Below are 23,671 nucleotides of genomic sequence, written 5' to 3' on the forward strand. Positions count from 1 at the left end.
ATGCGGGGGACACGGGTTCGTGCCCCAGTCCGGGAAGATCCCACATGCCGCGGAGCGGCTGGGCCCGTGAGCCAGGGCTGCTGAGCCTGCGCGTCCGGAGCCTGTGCTCCGCAACGGGAGAGGCCACAACAGTGAGAGGCCCGTGTACCGCAAAAAAAAAAAAAAAAAAAAAAAAAAAGCTAAGGGTTAATCTAATCATTAGTAAGGAATCCATGAGAGGAAAGCAATTTCTTAGGCAAACTTAAGAATATATATAGAATTTTATACTACAGAACATTCCAAATGTTTTACAGAAACTAACTCTCCCTTATGAGATAGGTACTATTATTATCCCTGTTTTACAGATAAGGAAACAAAAGGATAGAGTGGATAAGTAACTTGCTTAAGGTCCTAGAGTTCCAAAGTGGCTGTGTAGGATTAAACCAGGCAGCCTGGTTATAAAGCCCAAGCTCTTAACCACTTTACTACCTCTCAAGCACACATGGAATGTCAGGTATTATACTAGTCATTTTGTTATGTCCATTCATTTAAACATACAGCAACCTGGCAGTTCTTTCCCCATCTTTTACAGAGAAAGTAGTAAGGCCTGGATAGGGTATAAAGCCCTATCCAATTCAGAGTCTTAAGGATTAGAACTTTCAGCTAAAGCTAGGCTGCCTCCCTAAGTCAAAAGAAAGTCACATCTATAGCCTGAATACAAAGTGTATTATAAAAGTAAGCATTAACTTTCTTCCTGACCCATTCCAAGCTTGTTTTAGTGAGACGTTACTTTAGAAGTCTACTGCTAGCAGTGTAAACTGGTGCCATCTCTTTGGAATGCGATTTTAAAATGTTAAAAGTATGATAATTCTCTTTATACAAATATATACTGAAGAAGTAATTTGAAACTTAGGAAAAAATCTTTATGCAGTTATTCCATACACTATTATACATAATGGCAAAATAAAACCACACATTTATGGTAATATAATAGTCAGTTTTTAGTAATGTGGAAACATTCTTATAAGATTACAAGAAAAATCAGTAGAAAGTTCTACAGTAAAATCTCAACTATTTCAATAAATATACACATAGAAAATATTCAGAAATATTCTGAAATGTTAAACATTCATTTCTAGGTGTTGGAATTATGTTTTCTCTATCCTTTTCTATTATATCAGAAAAATAAATGATTTTTAAGGCATATAGTTGACTTGACAAAAACTGTAAACATATATCCCAAATTTGAAAATAATTTTAATTTAAAACATTTAAAAGCCACAAAATGAGGATGACAATATATGTATATTATGTGTGAATATCAGAATATCAAGACTTTATTAAAGAAATTACAGATAACTATTGAGTGGATAAGGTACGATTAGCAAATAATAGCCACATTTTAAAACTTAATGTCATTCCATTATTTTCCCATTTGTTGTACCACGTTGCTTGGGCATGTTGTGTTACCTACATTAGAGGTCCTAGTATAATGCAAACAAAATAAATTGGTGGCTATATCTCAGTCTTAACAGTGAAGGCGCAATCTGCCTACTTGGGGCCTCAATTTCAGTGTTTCACAAAGTGTCTTTTATGAATCACCCATTCCTTGGCATTGTTAGAAGAAAAGGGCCTAATATAATTAAGTTTGGGAAATACTGCATTCAAGTTAAATATGCCTCTTTTGCATAACTTCTCAGAGCTAATTATGCATTAGCTAATATACACTGTGAATCTTCAAGTAGGAGACACAAGGTACAGCTTTTGATGACACATGAAAACAACCTGGAACTTCTGGGACCTATAAAACACTTTGTAAAATGGTGGATCTCATTTTGGGTTTCATTGCAAGAACCTGATTGCTTCATGGTGGGAGGTCAGATCAGTCTCAAGCTATCCTGGAGTTAATGTGCTTGAATGGACCTGGCTTTTAGGTAATTTCCTGGCTTTGCAGCAATTTCTTAGTCCAGAGTGAGGAAAAGAACTACATTCCTGAGACTGGGTCTGAGCTAGAAACTTCTAGACACAGAGATAAAGGAACTTTTGAGAGTAATCATCATAGCTGCAATTAACTAGATCATGGCATAGCCTCTAATTAATTAGATCATGGCATAGCCTCTAAAAATGAGAGTACAGTTGACCCTTGAATACTTTGGGTGTTAGGGGTGCCAATCCTTCCTGCAGTCCAAAATCCTTATAGTTGGCCCTCCTTTTACATGATTCCTCCATATCCGTGGTTCTGCGTCCACAGATTCAACCAAGTAAGGATTGAGGGTCATGGAGTACTGCAGTATTTACTACTGGAAAAAAATCTGCATATTATAAAGGACCCATGCAGTTCAAACCCATGTTGTTCAACTGTCAACTGTATATTACATAATTATTCTTAATTCAAGAAATATTTGAGCATGTTCTATATGTCAAGAACTACAGATACACAGCTGAGCTGGCAGACATGGTTCTGGCCCTCCCTCTAACGGAGAATATAGGTGTGTGTTAGGAGACCTAAAGAGGAAGCACAGGGTGCCAACATGAGAAGGACACAGTGACGTACTCCAGTATAGGCTATAGGCTGGGAGAGGGTTCTCTGAAGTAATGTTTACACTGTATCTTGAAGGACAAAAGAAGGTCACTCAGGTAGTAGGGGAAGGTTTACAACAGAGAATAGCATTTTCATAGCATGGAAGAGCATGAAAATAGTACAGTCTGCAAAGTAAGAAAGAAAAGAGAGTGGTATGAGACGAGGCTGGAAAGACATATAACACATGTTAAGAATCTGGGTTTTTATCTTTAGGTCACTGAGCAGCCAATTACCAGTTTTAAACGAAGAAGTTACAAAATCAGATTTGTGTTCTAAACAGATCAGTTTGACCTAGTTGAGGAATTGGATACGGAATCAAAAGTGGAAGTGGGGAGACTTGATAGAAAGAGGTTAGTATAGTAGTCTAGGTCTATGCTGGGGTGCCAACATTGAGGATGACAAAAGATGAGCAGTGATATATTTATGCAGAATCAACAGACTTTGGTGATGATTATATGTAAAGGAGTTATGAAGGATGAATCTCAAGTTTTTGGCTTGAATACTTTTACAATCATTTCTGACGTCTGAGTGTGAGTTCCTGACCTAACTTATACTTTCTCTCCTGTCCAATATTCATTCATACTTGAAAACTTTCCTCAACACTCTTTAATACATAATAGGTAATAAATATATTGACAATGACTGATTTATTTAAAGTCCAATAAGAGCTATTAGACAAGGTTCTCTGCATTAAGATGAATAAGGTAGAGGTAAATAATATAGATAACCATGTGCTACAGAAATTTTTGGCAGCTATGTAAAGTCTGGGATGGTAAAAATTTCAGAGGAAGTGATGAGCCCATGACCTGGGTCTTGAAGGGGACACAGAACTGACAAATAGGGAAGTTGAGAGGAGAGACACACTAAGCAAGAAATCTAAGTATGGACAGTTTAGTAGACAATGGGCAGACATCTGTGACCGAAGAAGAATATTTCTATAGAAGTAGTAAATATGGAGCTGGGCAGGGGCCAGATATTGGAAGGTTTTGAATGCCAAAAATGCAATCCAATAGAAAAACAATGAGTCACAAATGTAATTTTTTTTTAAACGAACTCATTATTTTTTAAAGGCTTTTTTTAAAAAAATGTATTTATTTTTATTTATTTATTTTGGCTGTGTTGGGTCTTCGTTTCTGTGCAAGGGCTTTCTCTAGTTGCGGCAAGCGGCGGCCACTCTTCATCGCGGTGCGCGGGCCTCTCACTATCGCGGCCTCTCTTGTTGCAGAGCACAGGCTCCAGACGCGCAGGCTCAGTAGTTGTGGCTCACGGGCCCAGCTGCCCCGTGGCATGTGGGATCTTCCCAGACCAGGGCTCGAACCCGTGTCGCCTTCGTTGGCAGGCAGATTCTCAACCACTGCGCCACCAGGGAAGCCCCACAAATGTAATTTTAAGTTGTCCAGTTGCTGCATTAATATTTCAACATGTAATCAATATAAAAATGTTGAGATATTTTACATTTTTTTTAAAAATCATATTAAAACTTAGAAATTGCATATTTTATACTTAAGGCACATTTTAATTTGGAGAGGCCACAAAGTGCTCAGCAGCCACATATGGCTAGTGACTACTGTATCGGACAGTGCAGCTCTAGACCGTATAGAATTACTGAAGATTTTTGAGTAGGTTGTGGTTTGCAAAATATTTTAGAAAGCTTACTAGAACAGCCATTTTGGGGCTGAATGATGATGAAAGAGAATAAAGGCAGATTAGTGACTTTTCCCACACTCCAGGTCTGAGGCCTTGGAATGCTTGAGAATCAAAAAGGAATGGATGGGGGATTCCCTGGTGGCACAGTGGTTGAGAGTCCGCCTGCCGATGCAGGGGACACGGGTTTGTGCCCTGGTCCGGGAGGATCCCACATGCCGCGGAGCATCCGGAGCCTGTGCTCCGCAATGGCAGAGGCCACAACAGTGAGAGGCCTGCGTACCGCAAAAAAAAAAAAAGGAATGGATGAAGATGTGAAAAAGAAGGAGATTTTTGAGAGCCTTAGATCTGAGGGAGACATGAAAAGGAAAAAGAAAACCAAAGATCAGAGAACTTTTAAACTGGGAAGAAGAGAATGGTTACAACTATGTATGTTAATATTTTGGTAAAATAGAACACAAGAGTATATAATGAGAAAGGAATAAGAGAAGGTTGACTTCTGGAAAAATGTCAAATAGTTTATGTGGATGGGGAATTGAGCGAGGGATAGTATGAAAGCTGCTGAGTAGCAGTGAAACTAGAAACCATGCTTGGCTGATATTAAGCATTAATTTATACAAAGCCCAGTAAAATGTTTGATGATTATTTTTCTTCACAATACTTGCTCTGCAGTCCTGAAGCATGAACAGAGAAAGCAGACAGCAGGGACCAGCAAAGTACTGGTCAAGAAGTTACGGAATCTAGGCAGGAAGACAATGAGTACATAAAAAAGAGGGCTCACACTGACCAGTTAAATGAAATGAAAAGAGGTCCTAAAGAAAAGGATATAGTTTAGGACTCTCACGAAATCTCTCTAAACTGCCTCCAGCCCTTACAGCTTTTACTTTTATTTGTAATGCTCTTTTTCTTAATCTCTTGATATATTATCTGCTACCTCATACATCCCTTATTCTAATTTTCTGGAATACTCTTTCTGGAAGATAAACTATGTTGCCAACTGCTTTTGTAACCCTTCTAATAATTATTTTTACCTCTATTTACTTTAGTAGCTGCTCAATATTTGCCCAGTATATAAAACATTTATCAAATTATTATTATTATTGTCACTGATACTAACACTGCTAGGAATGAGTGAGCTTAGTTGTTAGCAAGATATTATCAAAAGTGGCAAGATAATAATCAATTTAGCTCTACTGAGGCTTTTCAAAGCGCTGTCCTTAGCTCTACTAAGGCTGTCCCTTTGCAGAAATAGTTTTTTTTTTTTTTTTTTATGGAGACACTGGTGGAAAAATGTTTTATTTTTTTGAATTTTATTTCATTTTTTTTAATACAGCAGGTTCTTATCAGTTATCCATTTTACACATATTACTGTATGTATGTCAATCCCAATCTCCCAATTTCAGAAAGTTTTATCTGGCTCTTCAAATCTGGGTACCAAAATATAAAACCTGGGTTGGGAAAGATGAGACAGATGAACCCACACCCTGCAGCCAGGTCCGAATTAACTATTTATATTGCCTAGGACACCATGTACATCAGAAAAAGCTAAAAATCATCAAAAGGAAGTTTCTTTCACTCAGTCCAACTTGGCTATAGAATAGGCCCTTAAAATAGCTTTGAAAGCTCAGAAGTTCTGGCTAGACATAGAGGCAGTATAAAATACAAAGCTAGGGCTTCCCTGGTGGCACAGTGGTTAAGAATCCGCCTGCCAAGGCAGGGCACACGGGTTCCAGCCCTGGTCTGGGAAGATCCCACATCCCGTGGAGCAACTAAGCCCGTACACCACAACTACTGAGCCTGTGCTCCAGAGCTCACGAGCCACAACTACTGAGCCCACGTGCTCTGCGACAAGAGAAGCCACCGCAATGAGAAGCCCGCGCACCGCAAGGAAGAGTAGCCCCCAATCACCGCAACTAGAGAAAGCCCACGCACAGCAACGAAGACCCAACACAGCCAAAAATAAATAAATTAATTGATTAATTAAACAACAACAACAAAAAAAACAATGTACTGATTTGGCCCTATGAGTGAGAACATGTTTAAAAAATAAAAAAATACAAAGCTAGAGGTATTTCACAGGAAAGACTTACTAACTGTAAAGCACTGGTTCTTAGGTTTTTTTTTCCTTATTGAGTACACCCAAGGGAGATAACCCACTCCATATTAGTGTTTGGCTCACTGAAAGTGGCCACCGCTTATTATGAGAACTCAGTGATGTAAAGCAAATACTTTTTCTCAAATTCACATGTGAAATCAAGTAAGAATACATTCTATACAAACCTCATCCAGAGTCTCTTCAGACTTGGTTTCTCTGGGTTTATCTTCATTAAGCTTCACATTTTTCACTTGCTCAGACACTTTGCTTATACTTTCAGTACCCTTGAAACGCTGTAAGGAAAATGGTCTAATGTTTATCATATTCATGTCTGGCTAAGAACAAAGGAAGAATCTTATATTAAGCATTTTAATCAACAAATTATGAATCTCAAACTATCTCACAAAATAAATTCTGTAATGAGACCCGTAACATTTAGAAAGACCAATTCAGACTCAGAGATATGAATACTATTCAATTAATTCCTTAATAAAGATTCTCTTTTTTTTTTTGTGGAAGGTGGTCATTTCATAGTTAACATATATTGGAGAATTTCTTAAAATTTGCTTTTCTAAAGGCTCAGCCTAGGTCTAACCAAGACTTTAAATTCATTAATGAAATGCAACTTACTTTAGATTTATAACTTTTCAGTGTCCTTAAAAATCTGTTCCCTTTCAAAATATCAAAATATCCTGCCATATTACAGATCAGCCATGCTAAATTTGACAGTCCATTTATGATTATAGTTAAGAAAAAGTACAGGTGGAAAAATGTCAACATATTCTGCAAATAAATGCATTTAAAGCTTCTTTTTGGGAATAAAATATCTAAAATGATATTCTGGTAATAAAATACTCACCTTACTTTCAAAAAGATGGTTATAGGCTGTAACCAAATGGTCCTTGTTAGCTGTCTTGGCCACATTTTTAATGTTTCCTAATAACTTATGTTCTGCAAGAAACTATAAAGAAAAAAGCTAGTTAGTCAAAATAATTTCCCTCATGTAAGAAAGGGTCTAAAATTAGAAAATGAACTTTTGAGTTAGAAATTATGTTTTCAATCATACTATTGATAAAAGAAATGAAACATTACATTTTATACTCTACTTCATAACAAAAACAAGATTTAAGGAATATTAAAAAAAAACCATATTGGGTAATTATAAGAAATACTCAAAGATTAGAACTGTAATATTGCATAGTGGTTACACTGATGTGTACTAACCCTTTTCCCATCATGGAATTCACGGAAGAGCACACTAACACAGCAAGCACATTTTGGTAACTGGGCAAAGCTGCTCCTGGCAGGATGTTACTTGGCCCGTGCCCTGGGAGCCTCCAGCCATGTTGGGTATTTCTATCTTGACATATTTGTAACCCATTCTTGGCACACCCAGAAACACTGTTACACAATGCTGGATATATAGTGTTCAAATGTGTAGGCTGTGGTGTCAGACCATCTGGGTTAAAATACAGCTACTGAAATATCAAATCATCAAAATCATGTGCCTTCATCTCAAAATAACGTACATGTTTTCCTTACTTTATTCTTCTTCCTTTTCTACCTTGTGGTCCTTGCTTGATTCCTCATTTTGTTACTTTCCCAAAGTTGTCCTCTGGCATCTTTTAACCTTTCTAACCTTCTAACCTTACAATAAAGCAGTTTTTCTGAAACTATCACTATTGCATTTTTCTCTCTCACTCATAGAGAAACGTTCTAAACGATAAAGGCTCATGGGAAAGGCTATTTTGATTAAATAGAAGCAATCAGTTACTTTAGCACTGTTGTGATTTCTTTAGCAAGTTTTCAGAAATATATCCAAAATATAAACATCTCCATGAATCTTATGATCAATAAAAGTGATTGTCAAATATAGGTTTACATATGTGAATGAACACTGGAGAATATGCATGTAAAAGATTAGTATATTAGTATTAGTATATTAGTATTTTGACAAGCCAAGTCTCTTGAAATTGTCCAATGTGGGCCAGTTTTACATTAGATTCCACCTTGGGATGATTTTTTTTATAAGAATTTGATGAATATAGTACAGTTTTGAGGCATTACACGTTAATAAATGATATATCTACTCTATTGTTTCAGTGAAACGTGGATTGGTTTAAGAGAAAATAATTCCACTAAAATAGTAAAATTGGTATAAATGGTGTCTCTGAGGCATGGTCTTTCATTTTCACCCTTGTATCCCCAAACACTGAGCACGGTTCTTGCTGTAGATGTTGTATAAGTATTTGCTGATGTCAGAATTATTATTCAGGAGGGAGATTATTGGAAATTAAGTTAAAAATCGTAGATAAACCACATTTAGACCACTGCTATTTCTGATAAGTGGGAGATGCTGCGGGCACACAAACTGTACAGTCGTTCAGCAATTTAAGGAGATATGAATTATATTAATTTCCGAAGGAAAAAAAGCCGTCTGACAAAAATAACTTGTGACTACAGAGAGTGGTTAAGATGGAGACTGTGCTGAAAAATGCAGGGCGTAAAAGTAGGAAGAATGCCAAACAGATTTCTTAGTTTGTTTATAACAATGGGAGACCACTGTACCCGAAATACTAATGTAACTCCCCTAAATATACAGGTGAAAAGGTCATTTAAAGGGTCGATATTTAAAAAATTAAACAGCGAGACTGTAAAAAAAATTACACTTATTAGTGTTCAGTGTTTGGTAATTGATGAGAAAAGCAAATCGCACCATCTTTCCCACCGAAATCTTCACATCCCTTCTCATTTCCCTAACAGCCCACACTCCCCGCCAGGGATCTATCTCACGTAAGCCGCCAGTCCTCGGGCCCCCGCCTCAACCCCCAAAATCTACTGGGTTCCTTTTTTTTCACAGCCTCCACCTCACTCAAGCATCTCTATGAGGTTCTAAATCTGCTACTGCTGCGTGCTCCAAGAGGTAAAGCTGCTCCACCCGCCCAAGTAGGGCCGGCCCGAGGGGCGGGAGCGTGGCTCGGGAGCGCACGCGGGACCTCTCCGGCCTTCCAGGCCACCGGCCGCTGGAGAGCGAGGGCGGGGGCACCGAGGAATTCGGAATGTATGGGCATCTACGGGGGGGTGAAGTGTCCCTCAGCCGCACCAGCCCGGCCGCCCCGCCGCCTCCGGTACCGAATCTGAACCGTGATCCTGCAGAAACTTGATAATGTCCTTCTTAGGCAGCTGCTCGCTGCGCAGCTGCTCCACGGTCCAGGCCCGCTGTGGAACAGCCGCCGCCATCTTCCCCCGCTGCCTCCGCTTTACTGAACCAGCCCGCCTGGGTTCGGCATCGCCCCGCCCCAGAGGGGTGGTGCGGACCCTGCTCGGAGCTCGAGGGGGCGGGGTCACGGCGCTACCCGGCAGGATTGGGGCCAGTGTTTGAGTGACGTCAAGGCTGTGCTCCGCGGGTCTCTTTGTTGAGTCCGGGGTAAAATCGACCGATGTGGCCCCGGCAGCTGACTACGGAGAAAGCCGCAAGCTGTCAGCTGCTCTTAATTGGAACCCTTGTGAGGCGACGACCTCCGTTGGTAGTGATTGTTTACCAGCCATTACCCACACTTGTTTATTACCGACAAGCTGCTATGCATTTAAAGTCTTTAATCTGTTTAAAGGAAACAAAAGCATTCAGACATCTAATCTCATTTTATCTAGTTCTAGCCTAAAGATTCACATTTGACTTGGCTCAGTCCTTGTCCATCAGAACAACCTATATTCCACCACTTTCCTTTTAAAACTCACACAAATTAAACTAAAATACTACCGGTTCCCTTCCCCCTCCCAAATACAAACATGATAAACAGCTTGTCTAAAAGCAAGTCCAGACACTTGACCATATAAAACAATGTAAAGTGGCTACACGCAGGATGGCGCTTGTTGATGGTGGCGATGAGGGGGTGACATTATTAGCGGTCCAAACAACCTCGTGATGTTTGTGTACTTTTCCTCAGTACACGTAGAAACAAATCTACAGAGGTTACTCGAAGTCGCCACTTTTAGAGGGGAGACGCCGGGAATTGTATCCAAGTCTGAGGTAGAATGCTATCGCTAGAATAGAATAATATCACCCCGACGCTTACTGCTCTATATCATTTATGAAGATGTAATGGTGGAGCATCAGGACGCCTTGCTTTGTTTCCTTCGGATTTTCCAACGAATATTAAGACCAAACCATTTGCTTCCCTTTTAACAATACAAAATATTAAGATAATGGGTTGCCACTCCTGAAAAAGAGACCTGGCGTTTTGTTTTCTCAGCCTGGATAGAGAAATAAGACACATTATTTAATTTTATCTAAACATGTTTGGTTTTCACCTCATCTTCCGATTTAAAAACATGGCCACAGCAGAGGGAGGCCCGCATACCACAAAAAAAAAAAAAAAAAAAAAAAAAAATGGCCAACCACAAGGAATAAGGCAAGTTAGACTCTCAATAACGTTGTTAAAAAAAATGGGTATCCATTGTTTCTGGACCTCAAGTTTATTTATTGTATCATTTTAAGAGGCATCAGTTTCGCAATGATGCCCGGACACCTCGTCATTAGAAACGGAACCCAACTTTAGAGTCGATAAGAAATTGACAAGCGGACCAAATTTGGGGTGGCTCCATAACAACGCGCATGCGTCTCCGAGAGGGCCGCTGGGTTTCCGGGAAGCCTGGAAATCATTTTCCCCACGCAAACTCAGTGGCGGCACTTTCAACTGGATAAACAGGCCTCAATCCCGCCTTCTAGTTCTAGTGTTTTTTTATGCGAAGATAACCGATGGGGATTGAAACGGAGGCTGTTGAGCTGCAGCAGCTGCTGGCGTCTGAGAGAAGCCTTCGGTGGTCGTCGGCCTAATGAGCGGGCGGCAAAGAACGCTTTTTCAGACGTGGGGCTCAAGAGTCTCCCGATCCACTGGGGCGCCGAGTTGCAGCTCTGGAACTGAGCGGCCTCAGAGCCCTGGCATCTCCGGGGCGAGTTTTCCTGCAGCGGCACAGGCAGCAGAGGCGGCGGAGGCGGAGGAGGCGGCAGAGGCTCAACCCGAGTCGGACGATGATGTGTTGCTGGTCGCGGTGTACGAAGCAGAGCGGCAGCTGAGTCTAGAGAATGGCGGGTTCTGCACCTCAGCGGGCGCCCTGTGGATTTACCCTACTAATTGCCCGGTGCGGGACTACCAGCTGCACATCGCCAGGACCGCTCTGTTCTGCAACACGCTGGTGTGTCTGCCTACCGGTTTGGGAAAGACCTTTATTGCCGCCGTGGTCATGTACAATTTCTACCGCTGGTTCCCCTCCGGCAAGGTTGTCTTCATGGCCCCCACGAAACCTTTGGTGACACAGCAGATCGAGGCTTGCTACCGGGTGATGGGTATCCCGCAGTCCCACATGGCCGAAATGACAGGTATCTTAGAAACAGTGGGCTAATTTGAAATTAAGAGCTGGGACCCAGGGAAAAATATGCGTTCTGGGAAATAGCGTTAAAGGAATTCCTTACCCGTGTGAAATAGTCCCCAGATCACAATATACTTATTTTACGTCTTCTCCCTTGAAACATCATCTACTTGTAGCAAGTTCAGCCCTAATGAATAGGGTTGCTTTATTCAATCTCCAGAGAATTCCTGTATCTTGTCAAAGCATTTTGAAGTGATTATGTGTACACCCCATCGGTAAGTGAACATGAGTTTCTTCCGCAGAAGGATTTCCCAGTTGAAGAATTTTGTTCTCTTCAAATATTATGTCATTTTGTAGGAATTCTCTAATGGCAGTCTAGTCGTGGTTTTCGGTAAAAGCTAGCATTGACATTTGGACCACAACAAATCTTTAAAATGCATTCCCATGATTTGTCCAATTATCATCTTGAAAGCACATTACCAAAGCAGGAATGCATTCTGAAAATAGGCCAGGTTATTTATATTTTAAAAATAACAGTCGGGAGTTTAGAATGTACAATGTCACTTTTATTTACAGGATCTACTCAAGCTTTCACCAGGAAGGAAATATGGGGCAGTAAAAGAGTCCATTTTCTTACACCTCAAGTCATGGTAAATGATCTTTCTAGAGGAGCTTGCCCTGCTGCTGAAATAAAGTGTCTAGTTATTGATGAAGCTCATAAAGCTCTTGGAAATTATGCTTATTGCCAGGTAATTTTGTTAAAAAGTATTTTATAGTGTAAATATATTGATGAGGAGCATTTTGGGGAATAATTATTAATGATGGAAGTTACTGATGGTATTATTATGAAAAGCCTTATATCTATTATCTCAACAGATGGTGATAGGAAATACTTTCCTTCATTCAAATCAGTGTCTCTGCTGTTTGTTTTTTAAATTTAAACAAGACTGTTAGTGTCAGATGTAGATGATGAGAGGCTCGTTGAGGCAGTGATCCACTACCATATAGTGGTAGGTAGTTAAAACAATAATAGGTGGTGATACTAGGGAGAGGGTATAGAGTAAGAGTAGAGGGAAAGTTTATTTCATTTAGTGCAAAGAGATGAATTTCACTGCCAGTTTGTGATTTTGTAAAGCAATTTCCTTGGGGACGTTTAAGTATTATTATATCTCTGCATTATCTTCTCGAGAATTGTTATCTAGAGTTGATCTCAGCCAGGAAATGGATATATTTTTCCAAGTTAAATTAATACCCAGTGTGTTAAAGTTTCTGCTTGAAAGGAGCATTTTAAAAATTTTATTCTAGGGCTTCCCTGGTGGCGCAGTGGTTGAGAGTCTGCCTGCCAATGCAGGGACACGGGTTCGAGCCCTGGGCTGGGAAAATCCCACATCCCGCGGAGTGGCTGGGTCCGTGAGCCATGGCCGCGGAGCCTGTGCTCCGCAACGGGAGAGGCCACAACAGTAAGAGGCCCGCGTACCAAAAAAAAAAAAAAAAATTTATTCTAACTCTATGGAATTCATTTTGTACATTTAACTTATATTTAGCAACTTTTTTGTTTTTTTTCTTTTGGCTGTGCTGCACGCCTTGCAGGATCTCAGTTCCCCGACCGGGGATTGAAGCCAGGCCATGTCAGTGAAAGCCCAGAATCCTAACCACTAGGCACCAGAGAACTCCCCTTAGCAACTTTATTTTATTTTCAAAAAATTTCTACACATTAGGTGATTTTTTTTTTTTAACTACAAGGCTTATGCTTTCACTGAGTACAATGAGACATGACTGACTTCTTTAATATCTAAATAGCACTAAGAATTTATACTACACTGAATATTCCAGGTATAGTTTCCAAAAGGCACACAACTTGTTGAAGAATGTAGCTTCCTGGGTTACAAACACAACACCACTTCTATAAAATGCTTGAGAATCCCTCCTGGAAAAAAAGTAATGTATCAGAGACATTTTGTCTTGTATCAGTTTTTAATTAGGACAGTTGTTCTTAAGTCTCCATTAAGTATAATGTTCTGGTTTTTTTTGGCCCTGCCTCATGGCTTGTGGCTTGTGGGATCTTAGTGCCCCAACCAGGGATTAAACCTGGGCCCTTGGCAGTGAAAGCGCAGAGTCCTAACCACTGGACTGCCAGGGAATTCCCTATAATGTTCTATCTTTAAATGTATTCTGTATCATGTTTTTAAAAACTCCATAAATAATATTTTTTGAGTATTAATCAATATTCAGTTTGAGTCTCATTGAATTCATCTTTGACATGGGTTGAAATCAGAGCGGTTTTAAGATAATCAAGTTTTAGTACCATTTGCAATAGCAAGACATGGAAGCAACCCAAATGTGCATCAACAGATGATTGGATTAAAAAGATATGGCAGGGCTTCCCTGGTGGCGCAGTGGTTGCGCGTCCGCCTGCCGATGCAGGGGAACCAAAAAGATATGGCATATATATATATGAAACACACACACACACACACACACACACTGGAATATTAGCCATAAAAAAGAGTGAAATATTGTCATTTGCCACTCAGTGAAATAAATCAAACAGAAGTACAAGTACTATATGATATCACTTATATGTGGAATCTAAAAAGATGATACAAATGAATATATATACAAAACAGAAACAGACTCACAGACATAGAGCACAAACTTGTAGTTACCAAAGGGGAGAGGAAAGGGGGGAGGGACAAATTAGGGTATGGGATTAACAGATACAAACTACTATATGTAAAATAGATAAGAAACAATGATTTACTGTAGAGCACTGGGAATTATGCCCATTATCTTGTAATAATCTATAATGTTATATAATATGCAAAAATGCTGAATCACTATGCTGTACACCTGAAACTAAGACAGTATTGTAAATCAACTATACTTCAATTAAAAAAAAATAATCTGCTTTTAGTTTCCTATATCTAATGTGGAACTATGGGATACTAAGAGCTGTTCCTGTGACTCAGTTTACTTAGGGGTCCTTTTTCCTTGTATTGGGGCATATGGGAATCTGGCAAATTATCCAGTATTGATTATACCAGAAGTGGGTGTTGAATTCAAACTGTAAAGCCCAGAGAGATGCTTTGGTGCCCCTTGGAAAATGTTTTAGGATTTAAAAGGGAATTTAGATTTTAAAAATTACCCCAAATTAGCCTTATTCTTTTAGGAATAAACTTAATTTAAAAATTGTGAGCCTTCCACCTGAAATCTAACTTCTTTAAAATCTTTCCTAAAACTTTTTTCATTTCAAATCTAATTTCACATTTGTATTTAATTTTTTTAATTAATTAATTATTTTTGGCTGTGTTGGATCTTCATTGCTGCACGTGGGCTTTCTCTAGTTGTGGCGAGTGGGGGCTACTCTTCGTTGTGGTGTGAGGGCTTCTCATTGCAGTGGCTTCTCGTTGCAGGGCACAAGGTGTGTGGGCTCTAGGTGTGCAGGCTTCAGTAGTTGTGGCACGTGGGCTCAGTAGTTGTGGCTCGCAGGCTCTAGACCACTGGCTCAGTAGTTGCGGCGCACGGGCTTAGTTGCTCTGCGGCATGAGGGATCTTCCCGGACCAGGGGTCAAACCCGTGTCCCCTGCGTTGGCAGGCGGATTCTTAACTGCTGCGCCACCAGGAAAGTCCCTGTATTTAATTTTTTTTCTATTTTTGTGTTATGATTTATCTTAATCTGGCAAATGTGCATATGGATATAGCTGTAAGCCTAGACTGTGGCCCAAGCAATGGAGAATAAACTTGATCTTTTTCTACCATTTGCTCTTGAATTAGCCCTTTGAATATTTTGATTTGCCTCAATATGGGCCTTGATGTTATAGCTTTATGTATAGAAGAAACCCTAAAGTGTTTTTGATTGGGATAGAGTATAAACCTAAATCATTTGCTCTTCAGATAACAGAACTAAAGATAGTTCCATCTGCTAGCCCATCAATACTCTAAATAAGGAACAATGATAGTGGATCAGATATAATAGCTTGTTTAACAGAATCATTTTTATTTTTGTATTGGGCAGATGAAATTAAAGAATTGTTTTTTTTTTTTAAGGTTGTAAGAGAACTAGTCAAATATACAAATCACTTTAGAATCTTGGCTCTTAGTGCCACACCAGGTAGTGATATAAAGGTAAGTAAAATTTATTAATGTTTAAGAAAATAAGAACTTTTGTATGTGACCAGATCAGTTTTCCATTCTAGTATTTAGTTTAACATCAGGAGTACAGCATTTCATATAAGATGCCTACCTTTTCTTCTATGGTTGTAGGAGACTATCTACATTAGTCTTCAGACTTCAGTGTGCCAAAGAATCACCTAAAGCTGTTTTTTAAATTTTTACTGTTTTATAGACTTCCAGAAAATTTGCAAAAATTAAAGTCTGTATATCCTTCACTCAGCTTCCCCTAATGTTAACATATTACATAACCATAGTAAAATTATCAAAACCAGGAAATTAACATTGATACAATACTAGTAACTGATCTGCAAATCTTATTTGACTATTGCCAGTTTTTCCACCAGGACCCAGGGTCCTTTTCTTCTCTGGGGTCCAGTCTATGATCCCACATTGCATTTAGTTGTCACGTCTCCTCAGTACCTTCTAATCTGTGACAGTCCTCATTCTTTTCTTGTCTTCCGTGACCTTGATGCTTTTGAAGAGTAGGTGCCAGTTATTTTGTAGAATATCCCTCAATTTGGGATTGTCTGATGTTTTCTTATGATTGGAGTGAGGTTATGTATGCATTTTGGGCAAGAATACCCCAGAAGTGATGCTGTACCTTTCTTAGTGCATTGTATCCGAGAATACATGATGATTTGTCTTATTACTGGTGCTGTTAATTTTGACTTGGTTCGGATGATGACTTTCTGGTTTCTCCATTGTAAAACTACTGTTTTTCCCTTTTTAATTAAGTCTGTTGTGGGGGAGATACTATGAGACTATGTAAATATTCTGCTTTAGCAGCCAGTGATGGTTCTTGCTTGCAACAATTATTTCTGTGCTGTTTGCTGAATCATTATTTCCTCTTTCCCTCATTTCTTTTACATTTTAAAATTTGAATTCTTCTGTTGTGAAAAGCTCTCTTTTCTCCTCATTTACTTTTAATTCAGGTCTTTACATCAATATGGACTAATGGATATATATATATAATGGGCTACAATCCAGTACTATCATTAGTAATTTTGATTGTTCTAGATTGGGCCATTGAGAGTGCCTTGAAGATGGCTCCTGTGTCCTTTTTTTTTTTTTTTTTTTTTGTGGTACGCGGGCCTCTCACTGTTGTGGCCTCTCACGTTGCGGAGCACAGGCTCTGGACGCGCAGGCTCAGCGGCCATGGCTCACGGGCCCAGCCGCTCCGCGGCATGTGGGATCTTCCCGGACCGGGGCACGAACCCGCGTCCCACGCACCGGCAGGCGGACTCTTAACCACTTTGCCACCAGGGAAGCCCCTCCTGTGTCCTTTAGAATGCACTTTTGTTTGTTTTGAACACTTCCTAACTTACTGGCATCACAAGATATTTTATGCTCATTTAGTATTTTTCCTATCCCTGCTGTGGAATCCACCATTTCTCCAGGGAGCTCAGGTTTCCTTTATTGGAGGATGGTAAAAAGTTTTGAGCCGGGCTTCCCTGGTGGCGCAGTGGTTGAGAGACCGCCTCCCAATGCAGGAGACAAGGGTTCGTGCCCCAGTCCGGGAAGATCCCACATGCCGTGGAGCGGCTGGGCCCGTGAGCCATGGCCGCTGAGCCTGTGCGTTCGGAGCCTGTGCTCCGCAACGGGAGAGGCCACAACAGTGAGAGGCCCGCGTACCACAAAACAAAACAAAAAAAAATTTTGAGCCCTATCCCATGCAGATTTTGAGCCTTATCCTATGACATTCTAATTTAGTAGCTCTGAATGGTCTTCTGTGTTAGGTTCTGGATAATTTCAAAGGTAGCTTTCAATTCTGCCAAGCCATAGACTTTTTACCTTCTGTCCATAGCCTCGATTAGTTTTAGAAATTTCTATCCTATCATTTCTGCCCAACCTTGTTTAAACATGCTTGATTGTTTTTAGTCATCAAGTCTCTGCTTAAATATCACCTCTTCAGAAAAATTCACTCTTAAGCTATGAAAAGTCAACTCTTCCTATCTTGTTATTTTCTTCTTAATATCTATCACAATCTGTCATTCTTTTGCTTATTCATTTATTTGTTGTATTTTTGCTCCACTAAAATAGTACCTACATGAATGTAGGGATTATGTCTATCTTGGTTATACCTCTATCACCAATTCAATACCTGGCATATGGGAGTTACTCAAATATTTCTTGAATGAATGAATGATTAAAAATACTAAAGTCTGGGACTTCCCTGGCAGTCCAGTGGTTAAGACTCCGTGCTACCAATGCAGGGGACACGGGTTCAATCCCTGGTTGGGGAACTAAGATCCCACATGCTGTGCGGCCAAAGGAAAAAAAAAATACGAAGTCTTAGTTAATTTTATAAAATGGTCATATATTTACTCTAGAGTTTGAATGTATGTGGACATTCAGTAACTCTAGTGTACTACTGTATTAGGCATTATACTAGGTGTTGGGACTACAAAAGTGACTAAGATGTGATTCTTGCCCTAGAGTATTTTTTGTCTGAAACTAAGCCCATGAGGCTTTACTAGTTTTAAAAAAAAGAGTTCTTAATTTCTGGATACTTTCAGGATTCTTTCTCCCTCCTTCCCTCCATTAGTCCATCTCTCCCTTCCTTTCTTTTTTTTCATCACACCCAGTAGTACTGTGGTCTAATGGTACAGCAGTTGTTTATACCAACAGGTTTTTTGTTTTTTCTTAAATTCCCTATTTTTACAATTAAGTTCCTTTATAAGCTTTTGGTGAATGAAATTTAGCTCCAGAAATATATTCACAGCATATATATTGATTTAAATGGAAAATATTCCACTCATTTATTTATTTATTTTTATTTTTGGCCACACCCGCAGCTTGTGGGATCTTAGTTCCCGGCCAAGGATCAAACCCGCACCCTTGGCAATGAAAGTGTGGAGTCTTAACCACTGGACTGCCAGGGAATTCCCTCTACTCATTTATTAATAATTGATTTAGCGTAGGACCTGTGCCCTCAGTTTCTTAGCAAGTCAGTTTGTAAAGTATTCCCAAGGTACATTTGTATCCTTTAGTAGTAACAGGACTTCTCTGTTTTCCCCATAAAAAATCAGTGGAAAAAAGTATTTGCCAGGGAATCAGGAAATCTGGGTTTTAGTTCTGGCTCTAAAATTGACTGTTATATAATGTTTTGGGGATTTGGTTTGCTAATCTGAAACTTCTGTTTTGTCTGAGTCTTTATAAATATTGACAGGATATAACACTACCATTGGAAAGCACAAAATACATTTGAGGAACTTTTTGGACATTTTATCTCTTGGATGCTTGGCATGCAAGAAAGATGTTTCAAAGGCATTTTCCCCTATTGTGCCACTCCTGCTGTGCTATAATTTGTAGTTTTAAAAAATATTTAATGATATAAATTTCTAATTTTTTTTCAAAAACTTATTGCTATTTTATTTTTGTTAGTGACAAACTAAAAAATTTATTAAGTAATATAATATATAATCATAATTGATTTTCTGTAGGCTGTGCAACAGGTTATTACTAATCTACTAATTGCTTAATTGATTTTCTGTAGGCTGTGCAACAGGTTATTACTAATCTACTAATTGGGCAGATAGAGATTCGTTCTGAAGATTCTCCAGATATTTTGCCATACTCTCATGAAAGACGAGTTGAAAAGCTTGTTGTTCCCCTTGGTGAAGAACTTGGAGCTATCCAAAAGGCATATATACAGGTAAGCCATTTTTATCATAATTCAGGGTTTTAATAAATGAACTGATAATGTAATTATTTTAGTTAACAGAATCTGACTGTGAGAATGTATAGTTATAATCATTTATATAATTAATATGGTAAAAAATTCTTTGAAATGACAATTTTCAGTATGAGCGCCATGTTTTATATGTACTGGCAAACTATTAGTTAAAGAGGAAATACAAAATGATGGACCATTTCTAAAGCCAATTTGGTTTTGTCTTTTCTTACGTAAACCTTTTAATTGCAGTATAACCAGCCCCCCCAAACATATATGAACAGCATAGTACATTAAATGTAAGTGTGCAGCACAGTGAATTTTCACATAGTGAACACACCCAAAACGTATCCAGATTCAACCAGAACTTTCTTTGTAAGGAAATATATTTTCAATATATTCCTCCCTGATCCCTTGTACAGCAGTGTTTCTCAACTGGGGACTATCTTGCCCACTTGGTGGCATTTGGCAATGTCTTGACACATTATTGATTGATTGATTGATTGGCTGCGTTGGGTCTTTGTTGCTGCACGCGGGCTTTCTCTAGTTGCGGCGAGCAGGGGCCACTCTCCGTTGCGGCGCGCAGGCTTCTCATTGCAGTGGCTTCTCTTGTTGCGGAGCATGGGCTGTAGGCGTGTGGGCTTCAGCAGTTGTGGCTCGCGGGCTCTAGAGCGCAGGCTTAGTAGTTGTGGCACATGGGCTTAGTTGCTCCGTGGTATGTGGGATCTTCCCAGAACAGGGCTTGAACCCGTGTCCCCTGCATTGGCAGGCTGATTCTTAACCACTGCGCTACCAGGGAAGCCCATTGACACATTTTTGATTGTTCTAACTGGAGGGTGTGGGGAGTGGACTTGTTACTGGCATCTAGTGTATAGAGGCCAGGAATGCTACTTAACCTCCAGCAATGGATAGGAGAGCCCCCCCAACAACAAAGAATTATCTGGTCCAAATGTCAATACTGTAGCTGTTAAGACAACTGCTTAGGCAGTTATCACTTTCAATGGGAAAAATTTGGGGTAGCAGTTGGTTTTCTAAAGTTCATAATTATTGTCATGCTAGGAGAAAACCTTGTTTTTATATCCTCATTGCAGTGGATTAAAGATGGCTACACATTCTTTGCTACTCTTCCCATTGAGAGGCAGGATACATTTCCCCCTCCCTAGAATCTAGGCTTAACCTAGGCTGACTTTGACCAATAGAATGTGGTGAACCCTAAGTTAGCCATGGTGAGCCTCAAGTTAACCATGCTGAAGAGAAAGGAGGAGCCAGTAGATAGCTAGAACTGAGGGTGCAGACACATGGCCTCAGTTGAGCTATTTCAGCAAGCTCCCAGCTGTCTGAGACTTTAGACATCAGGAGCAGAGACAAGCTGTCACTGCAATGCCCTGACAGAATTCTTTATTATTTTTAATATTTTGTTTTGCAATAATTTTAGACTTTTAGGAAATTTGCAAAAATAGTATATAGAGTTCCACTGGGGAGATGCTTTGAGACTATGCAAATACCCTGATTCTCAAAATATTTTGTCCACTAACTTTAGCATATAATGATGGTTCTTGCCTACAACAGTTATTCCTGTAGTAGTTGCCTAATCATTGTTTCTTGTTTCCCTCATTTCTTTTACATTTGTTAATTTGAATTCTTCTATAATGAAGAGCTCTTTCTTCTCCCCAATTTACTTTTTCAATTCTTCATATTAATATGGATAATTATTATATTAATGGGTAATTATTTTTTCCTGTGGGTTAAGTTCTATACTATCATTATTAATTTTGTTGCTCAGATTGTTCCAGCTTTGGCCATTAGGAGTTCCTTTAAGATGGCTCCTGTGTCCTTTAGACATGTACTTTTTGTTGGGAGCAGGGGGGTGGTTGGGGGAGGACTAGTTCCTAACTTTCTGGTATTACAGGATATTTTATGTTCATTTAGTAGTTGTCCTGTCCCAGCCATAGAATCAACCATTTCTCCAAGGAATCCTTATTCCTTCTATGGAAGAGTTGTATTTAGAAACCAAGACATGGGCACTAGATATGTTCATTGTTACTGTGTCATCATCCCTAGGCCCTCTCTGTTACCTGGTTGAATTCTTCCCTGCAGAAAAAGAATCACAAGCAAATGAAATGGTTGTTGTTTTAACCTATGATGTTTTGAAGTAGTTTGTTATTCAGGAATGAATAACCAGAAAGTGTATCTATCATTTAATCTTTAACAAGTCTTTCTTAAAGAGAAGTTTTATAGAAATATGGTTTGTTTTTTGTTTTTAAATTATTTGTAACAAAATTCTAAGTGTTAATAATTTAAGATATGGCAAAGTGTTTCTGGTAATCATCTCATAAATGCTAATACATTTGGTTATGATTAAAACCACTCCATTTATAAGAATATAAAAGTTGTAATTTGTATAATCACATATAATAATTTGACTTTATTGATTTTTTTAGAGTGCTTCTTTAGGCACATGTGGTCAGCAAAGCTGATCAGCAAAGCTAGAAGAGAGGAAAGATTGAAATGTACTAAAATAGCTATATTTTAGGAAATAAAACTTAGGTAAATTACATATTGCTGTAGTAGGTCTTCATCTGGAGGTCGCTTTTTACCTTCACTATGGCATTAAGCTCAGGACCTTTTGTCTGCTGTTTCCTCTGGCTGGAATGCCTGTCTTCAGAATTTCTCAGGCTAGGCATACGTTATCATTCAGATGTCAAGTATTACCTCTTAAAAGAAACCATCTTTGGTGGCATGAACACGTGGAGAACTGTGGGAGCCTGCATGCCCAGTTCTCCCCTGAGAGTGCCCTGCTGTCACCCATGCAGCAGTAGGCTCCGTTGCTTGCCCAACCCGGGGCACCGTCTCTCCTGCTGCTTGGTACCAGAGGCAGCCCTGGCCCAGAGAGGTCCATCCCCAGCCAGGAACTTTAGTGTGGGAAACGGGCTGCTCGGAGGTGGAAGGGCATTGGCAAGGTCACAATCCAAGGGCCCGCTCCTCTGCATCCTGGGGCTGGATGACGGATGAGGCAGGGGGTGCCCGGGCAGCACAATTGCTGCTCCTCCCCACACCCCCCAAAAAAAAGAAAGAAAGAAAGGAAGGGAGGGAGGGAGGAAGGAAGGAAAGAAAGAAAGAAACCCTCTTTGTCCACTTATATAATGATGACCCCCTTCGCATCACTCTACTCTACGAAGCATTACTGTGTTTTAGGTTCTTAAATGCATTATCATAATCAAAATTCTCTACTTTCTTTGTTCACTTCTTTATTCCTTTCTTCCCTCTATTGAATGTAAACTTTAGGAAAGCAGAAGCTTCATTTGTCTCAGCCACAATATCCCCAGCATCAGGAACAATGCTTGATATATAGTATATACTTAATGAATATATTTTTAAAAATATCTATTTACTTATTTCTTTGGCTATGTCAAGTCTTAGTTGTGGCACGCGGGATCTTTGTTGCGGCATGCAAGATCTTTCATTATGGCACGTGGGCTTCTCTAGTTGTGGCACGCAGGCTCCAGAGTGTGTGGGCTCAGTAGTTGCGGCGTGCAGACTTAGTTGCCCTGCGTCATGTGGGATCCTAGTTCCCCAACCAGGGATCGAACCCGCGTCCCCTGCATTGGAAGGCAGATTCTTAACCACTGGACCACCAGGGAAGTCCCTTAATGAATATTTTTGAGAGAATGAATCAGTGAATGAAATTAAATGTACTCAAGGAATTTTGATTTAGTCATCACTCTACAAATATTTACCTATGTGCTAGACTTGTTCTAGGCACTGAAGATGCAACAGAGAAAAAAATCAAGGCCCTCCTTTCATTGTGCTTAGTTTGGAGGGAGAGGAGGAGAGTTAAGAAATAAACAGATAGACACATATGTTCGTTTTTTGTTTTTTTTAAAAATAAATTTATTTATTTTATTTTTGGCTGCATTGGGTCTTCGTTGCTGTGCACGGGCTTTTTCTCTGGTTGCAGCGAGCAGGGGCTACTCTTCATGACAGTGCACCGGCTTCTCATTGTGGTGGCTTCTCTTGTTGCAGAGCACAGGCTCTAGGCCCACGGGCTCAGTAGTTGTGGCTCGCGGCTCTAGAGCGCAGCCTCAGTAGCTGGGCTTAGTTGTTCCGTGGCACGTGGGATCTTCCCAGACCAGGGCTTGAACCCATGTCCCCTGCA

At 39.7% G+C, this 23,671-nt stretch overlaps 2 protein-coding genes across 5 annotated transcripts in view; one reads left to right on the forward strand and one right to left on the reverse strand.

Annotated features, from left to right (window-relative positions):
* FKBP3 (FKBP prolyl isomerase 3) overlaps positions 1 to 9,593 on the reverse strand; it is a 15,337-nt gene extending 5,744 nt beyond the window's left edge. The window contains exons 1-3 of the mRNA XM_024133626.2: positions 9,432 to 9,593; positions 7,159 to 7,260; positions 6,485 to 6,592 (exon numbers count right to left, since the gene is read on the reverse strand). Coding sequence (XP_023989394.1) covers positions 6,485 to 6,592; positions 7,159 to 7,260; positions 9,432 to 9,539 — 318 coding nt within the window. The 5' untranslated portion in view covers positions 9,540 to 9,593. The remainder of the gene's footprint in view (positions 1 to 6,484; positions 6,593 to 7,158; positions 7,261 to 9,431) is intronic.
* A 1,171-nt stretch (positions 9,594 to 10,764) lies between these two features.
* Positions 10,765 to 23,671, forward strand: part of FANCM (FA complementation group M) — a 57,551-nt gene continuing 44,644 nt past the window's right edge. For 2 of the 4 annotated variants that reach the window (XM_007112792.4, XM_028495792.2), the window contains exons 1-4: positions 10,765 to 11,679; positions 12,246 to 12,418; positions 15,717 to 15,794; positions 19,339 to 19,497. In XM_007112792.4, the coding sequence (XP_007112854.3) occupies positions 11,136 to 11,679; positions 12,246 to 12,418; positions 15,717 to 15,794; positions 19,339 to 19,497 (954 nt within the window). In that variant the 5' untranslated portion in view covers positions 10,765 to 11,135. The remainder of the gene's footprint in view (positions 11,680 to 12,245; positions 12,419 to 15,716; positions 15,795 to 19,338; positions 19,498 to 23,671) is intronic. The other 2 variants (XM_007112794.4, XM_028495793.2) reach the window with 2 other exon arrangements.

This window comes from Physeter macrocephalus, chromosome 11 (assembly GCF_002837175.3).
Source record: "Physeter macrocephalus isolate SW-GA chromosome 11, ASM283717v5, whole genome shotgun sequence".
Lineage (NCBI taxonomy): Eukaryota > Metazoa > Chordata > Mammalia > Artiodactyla > Physeteridae > Physeter > Physeter macrocephalus.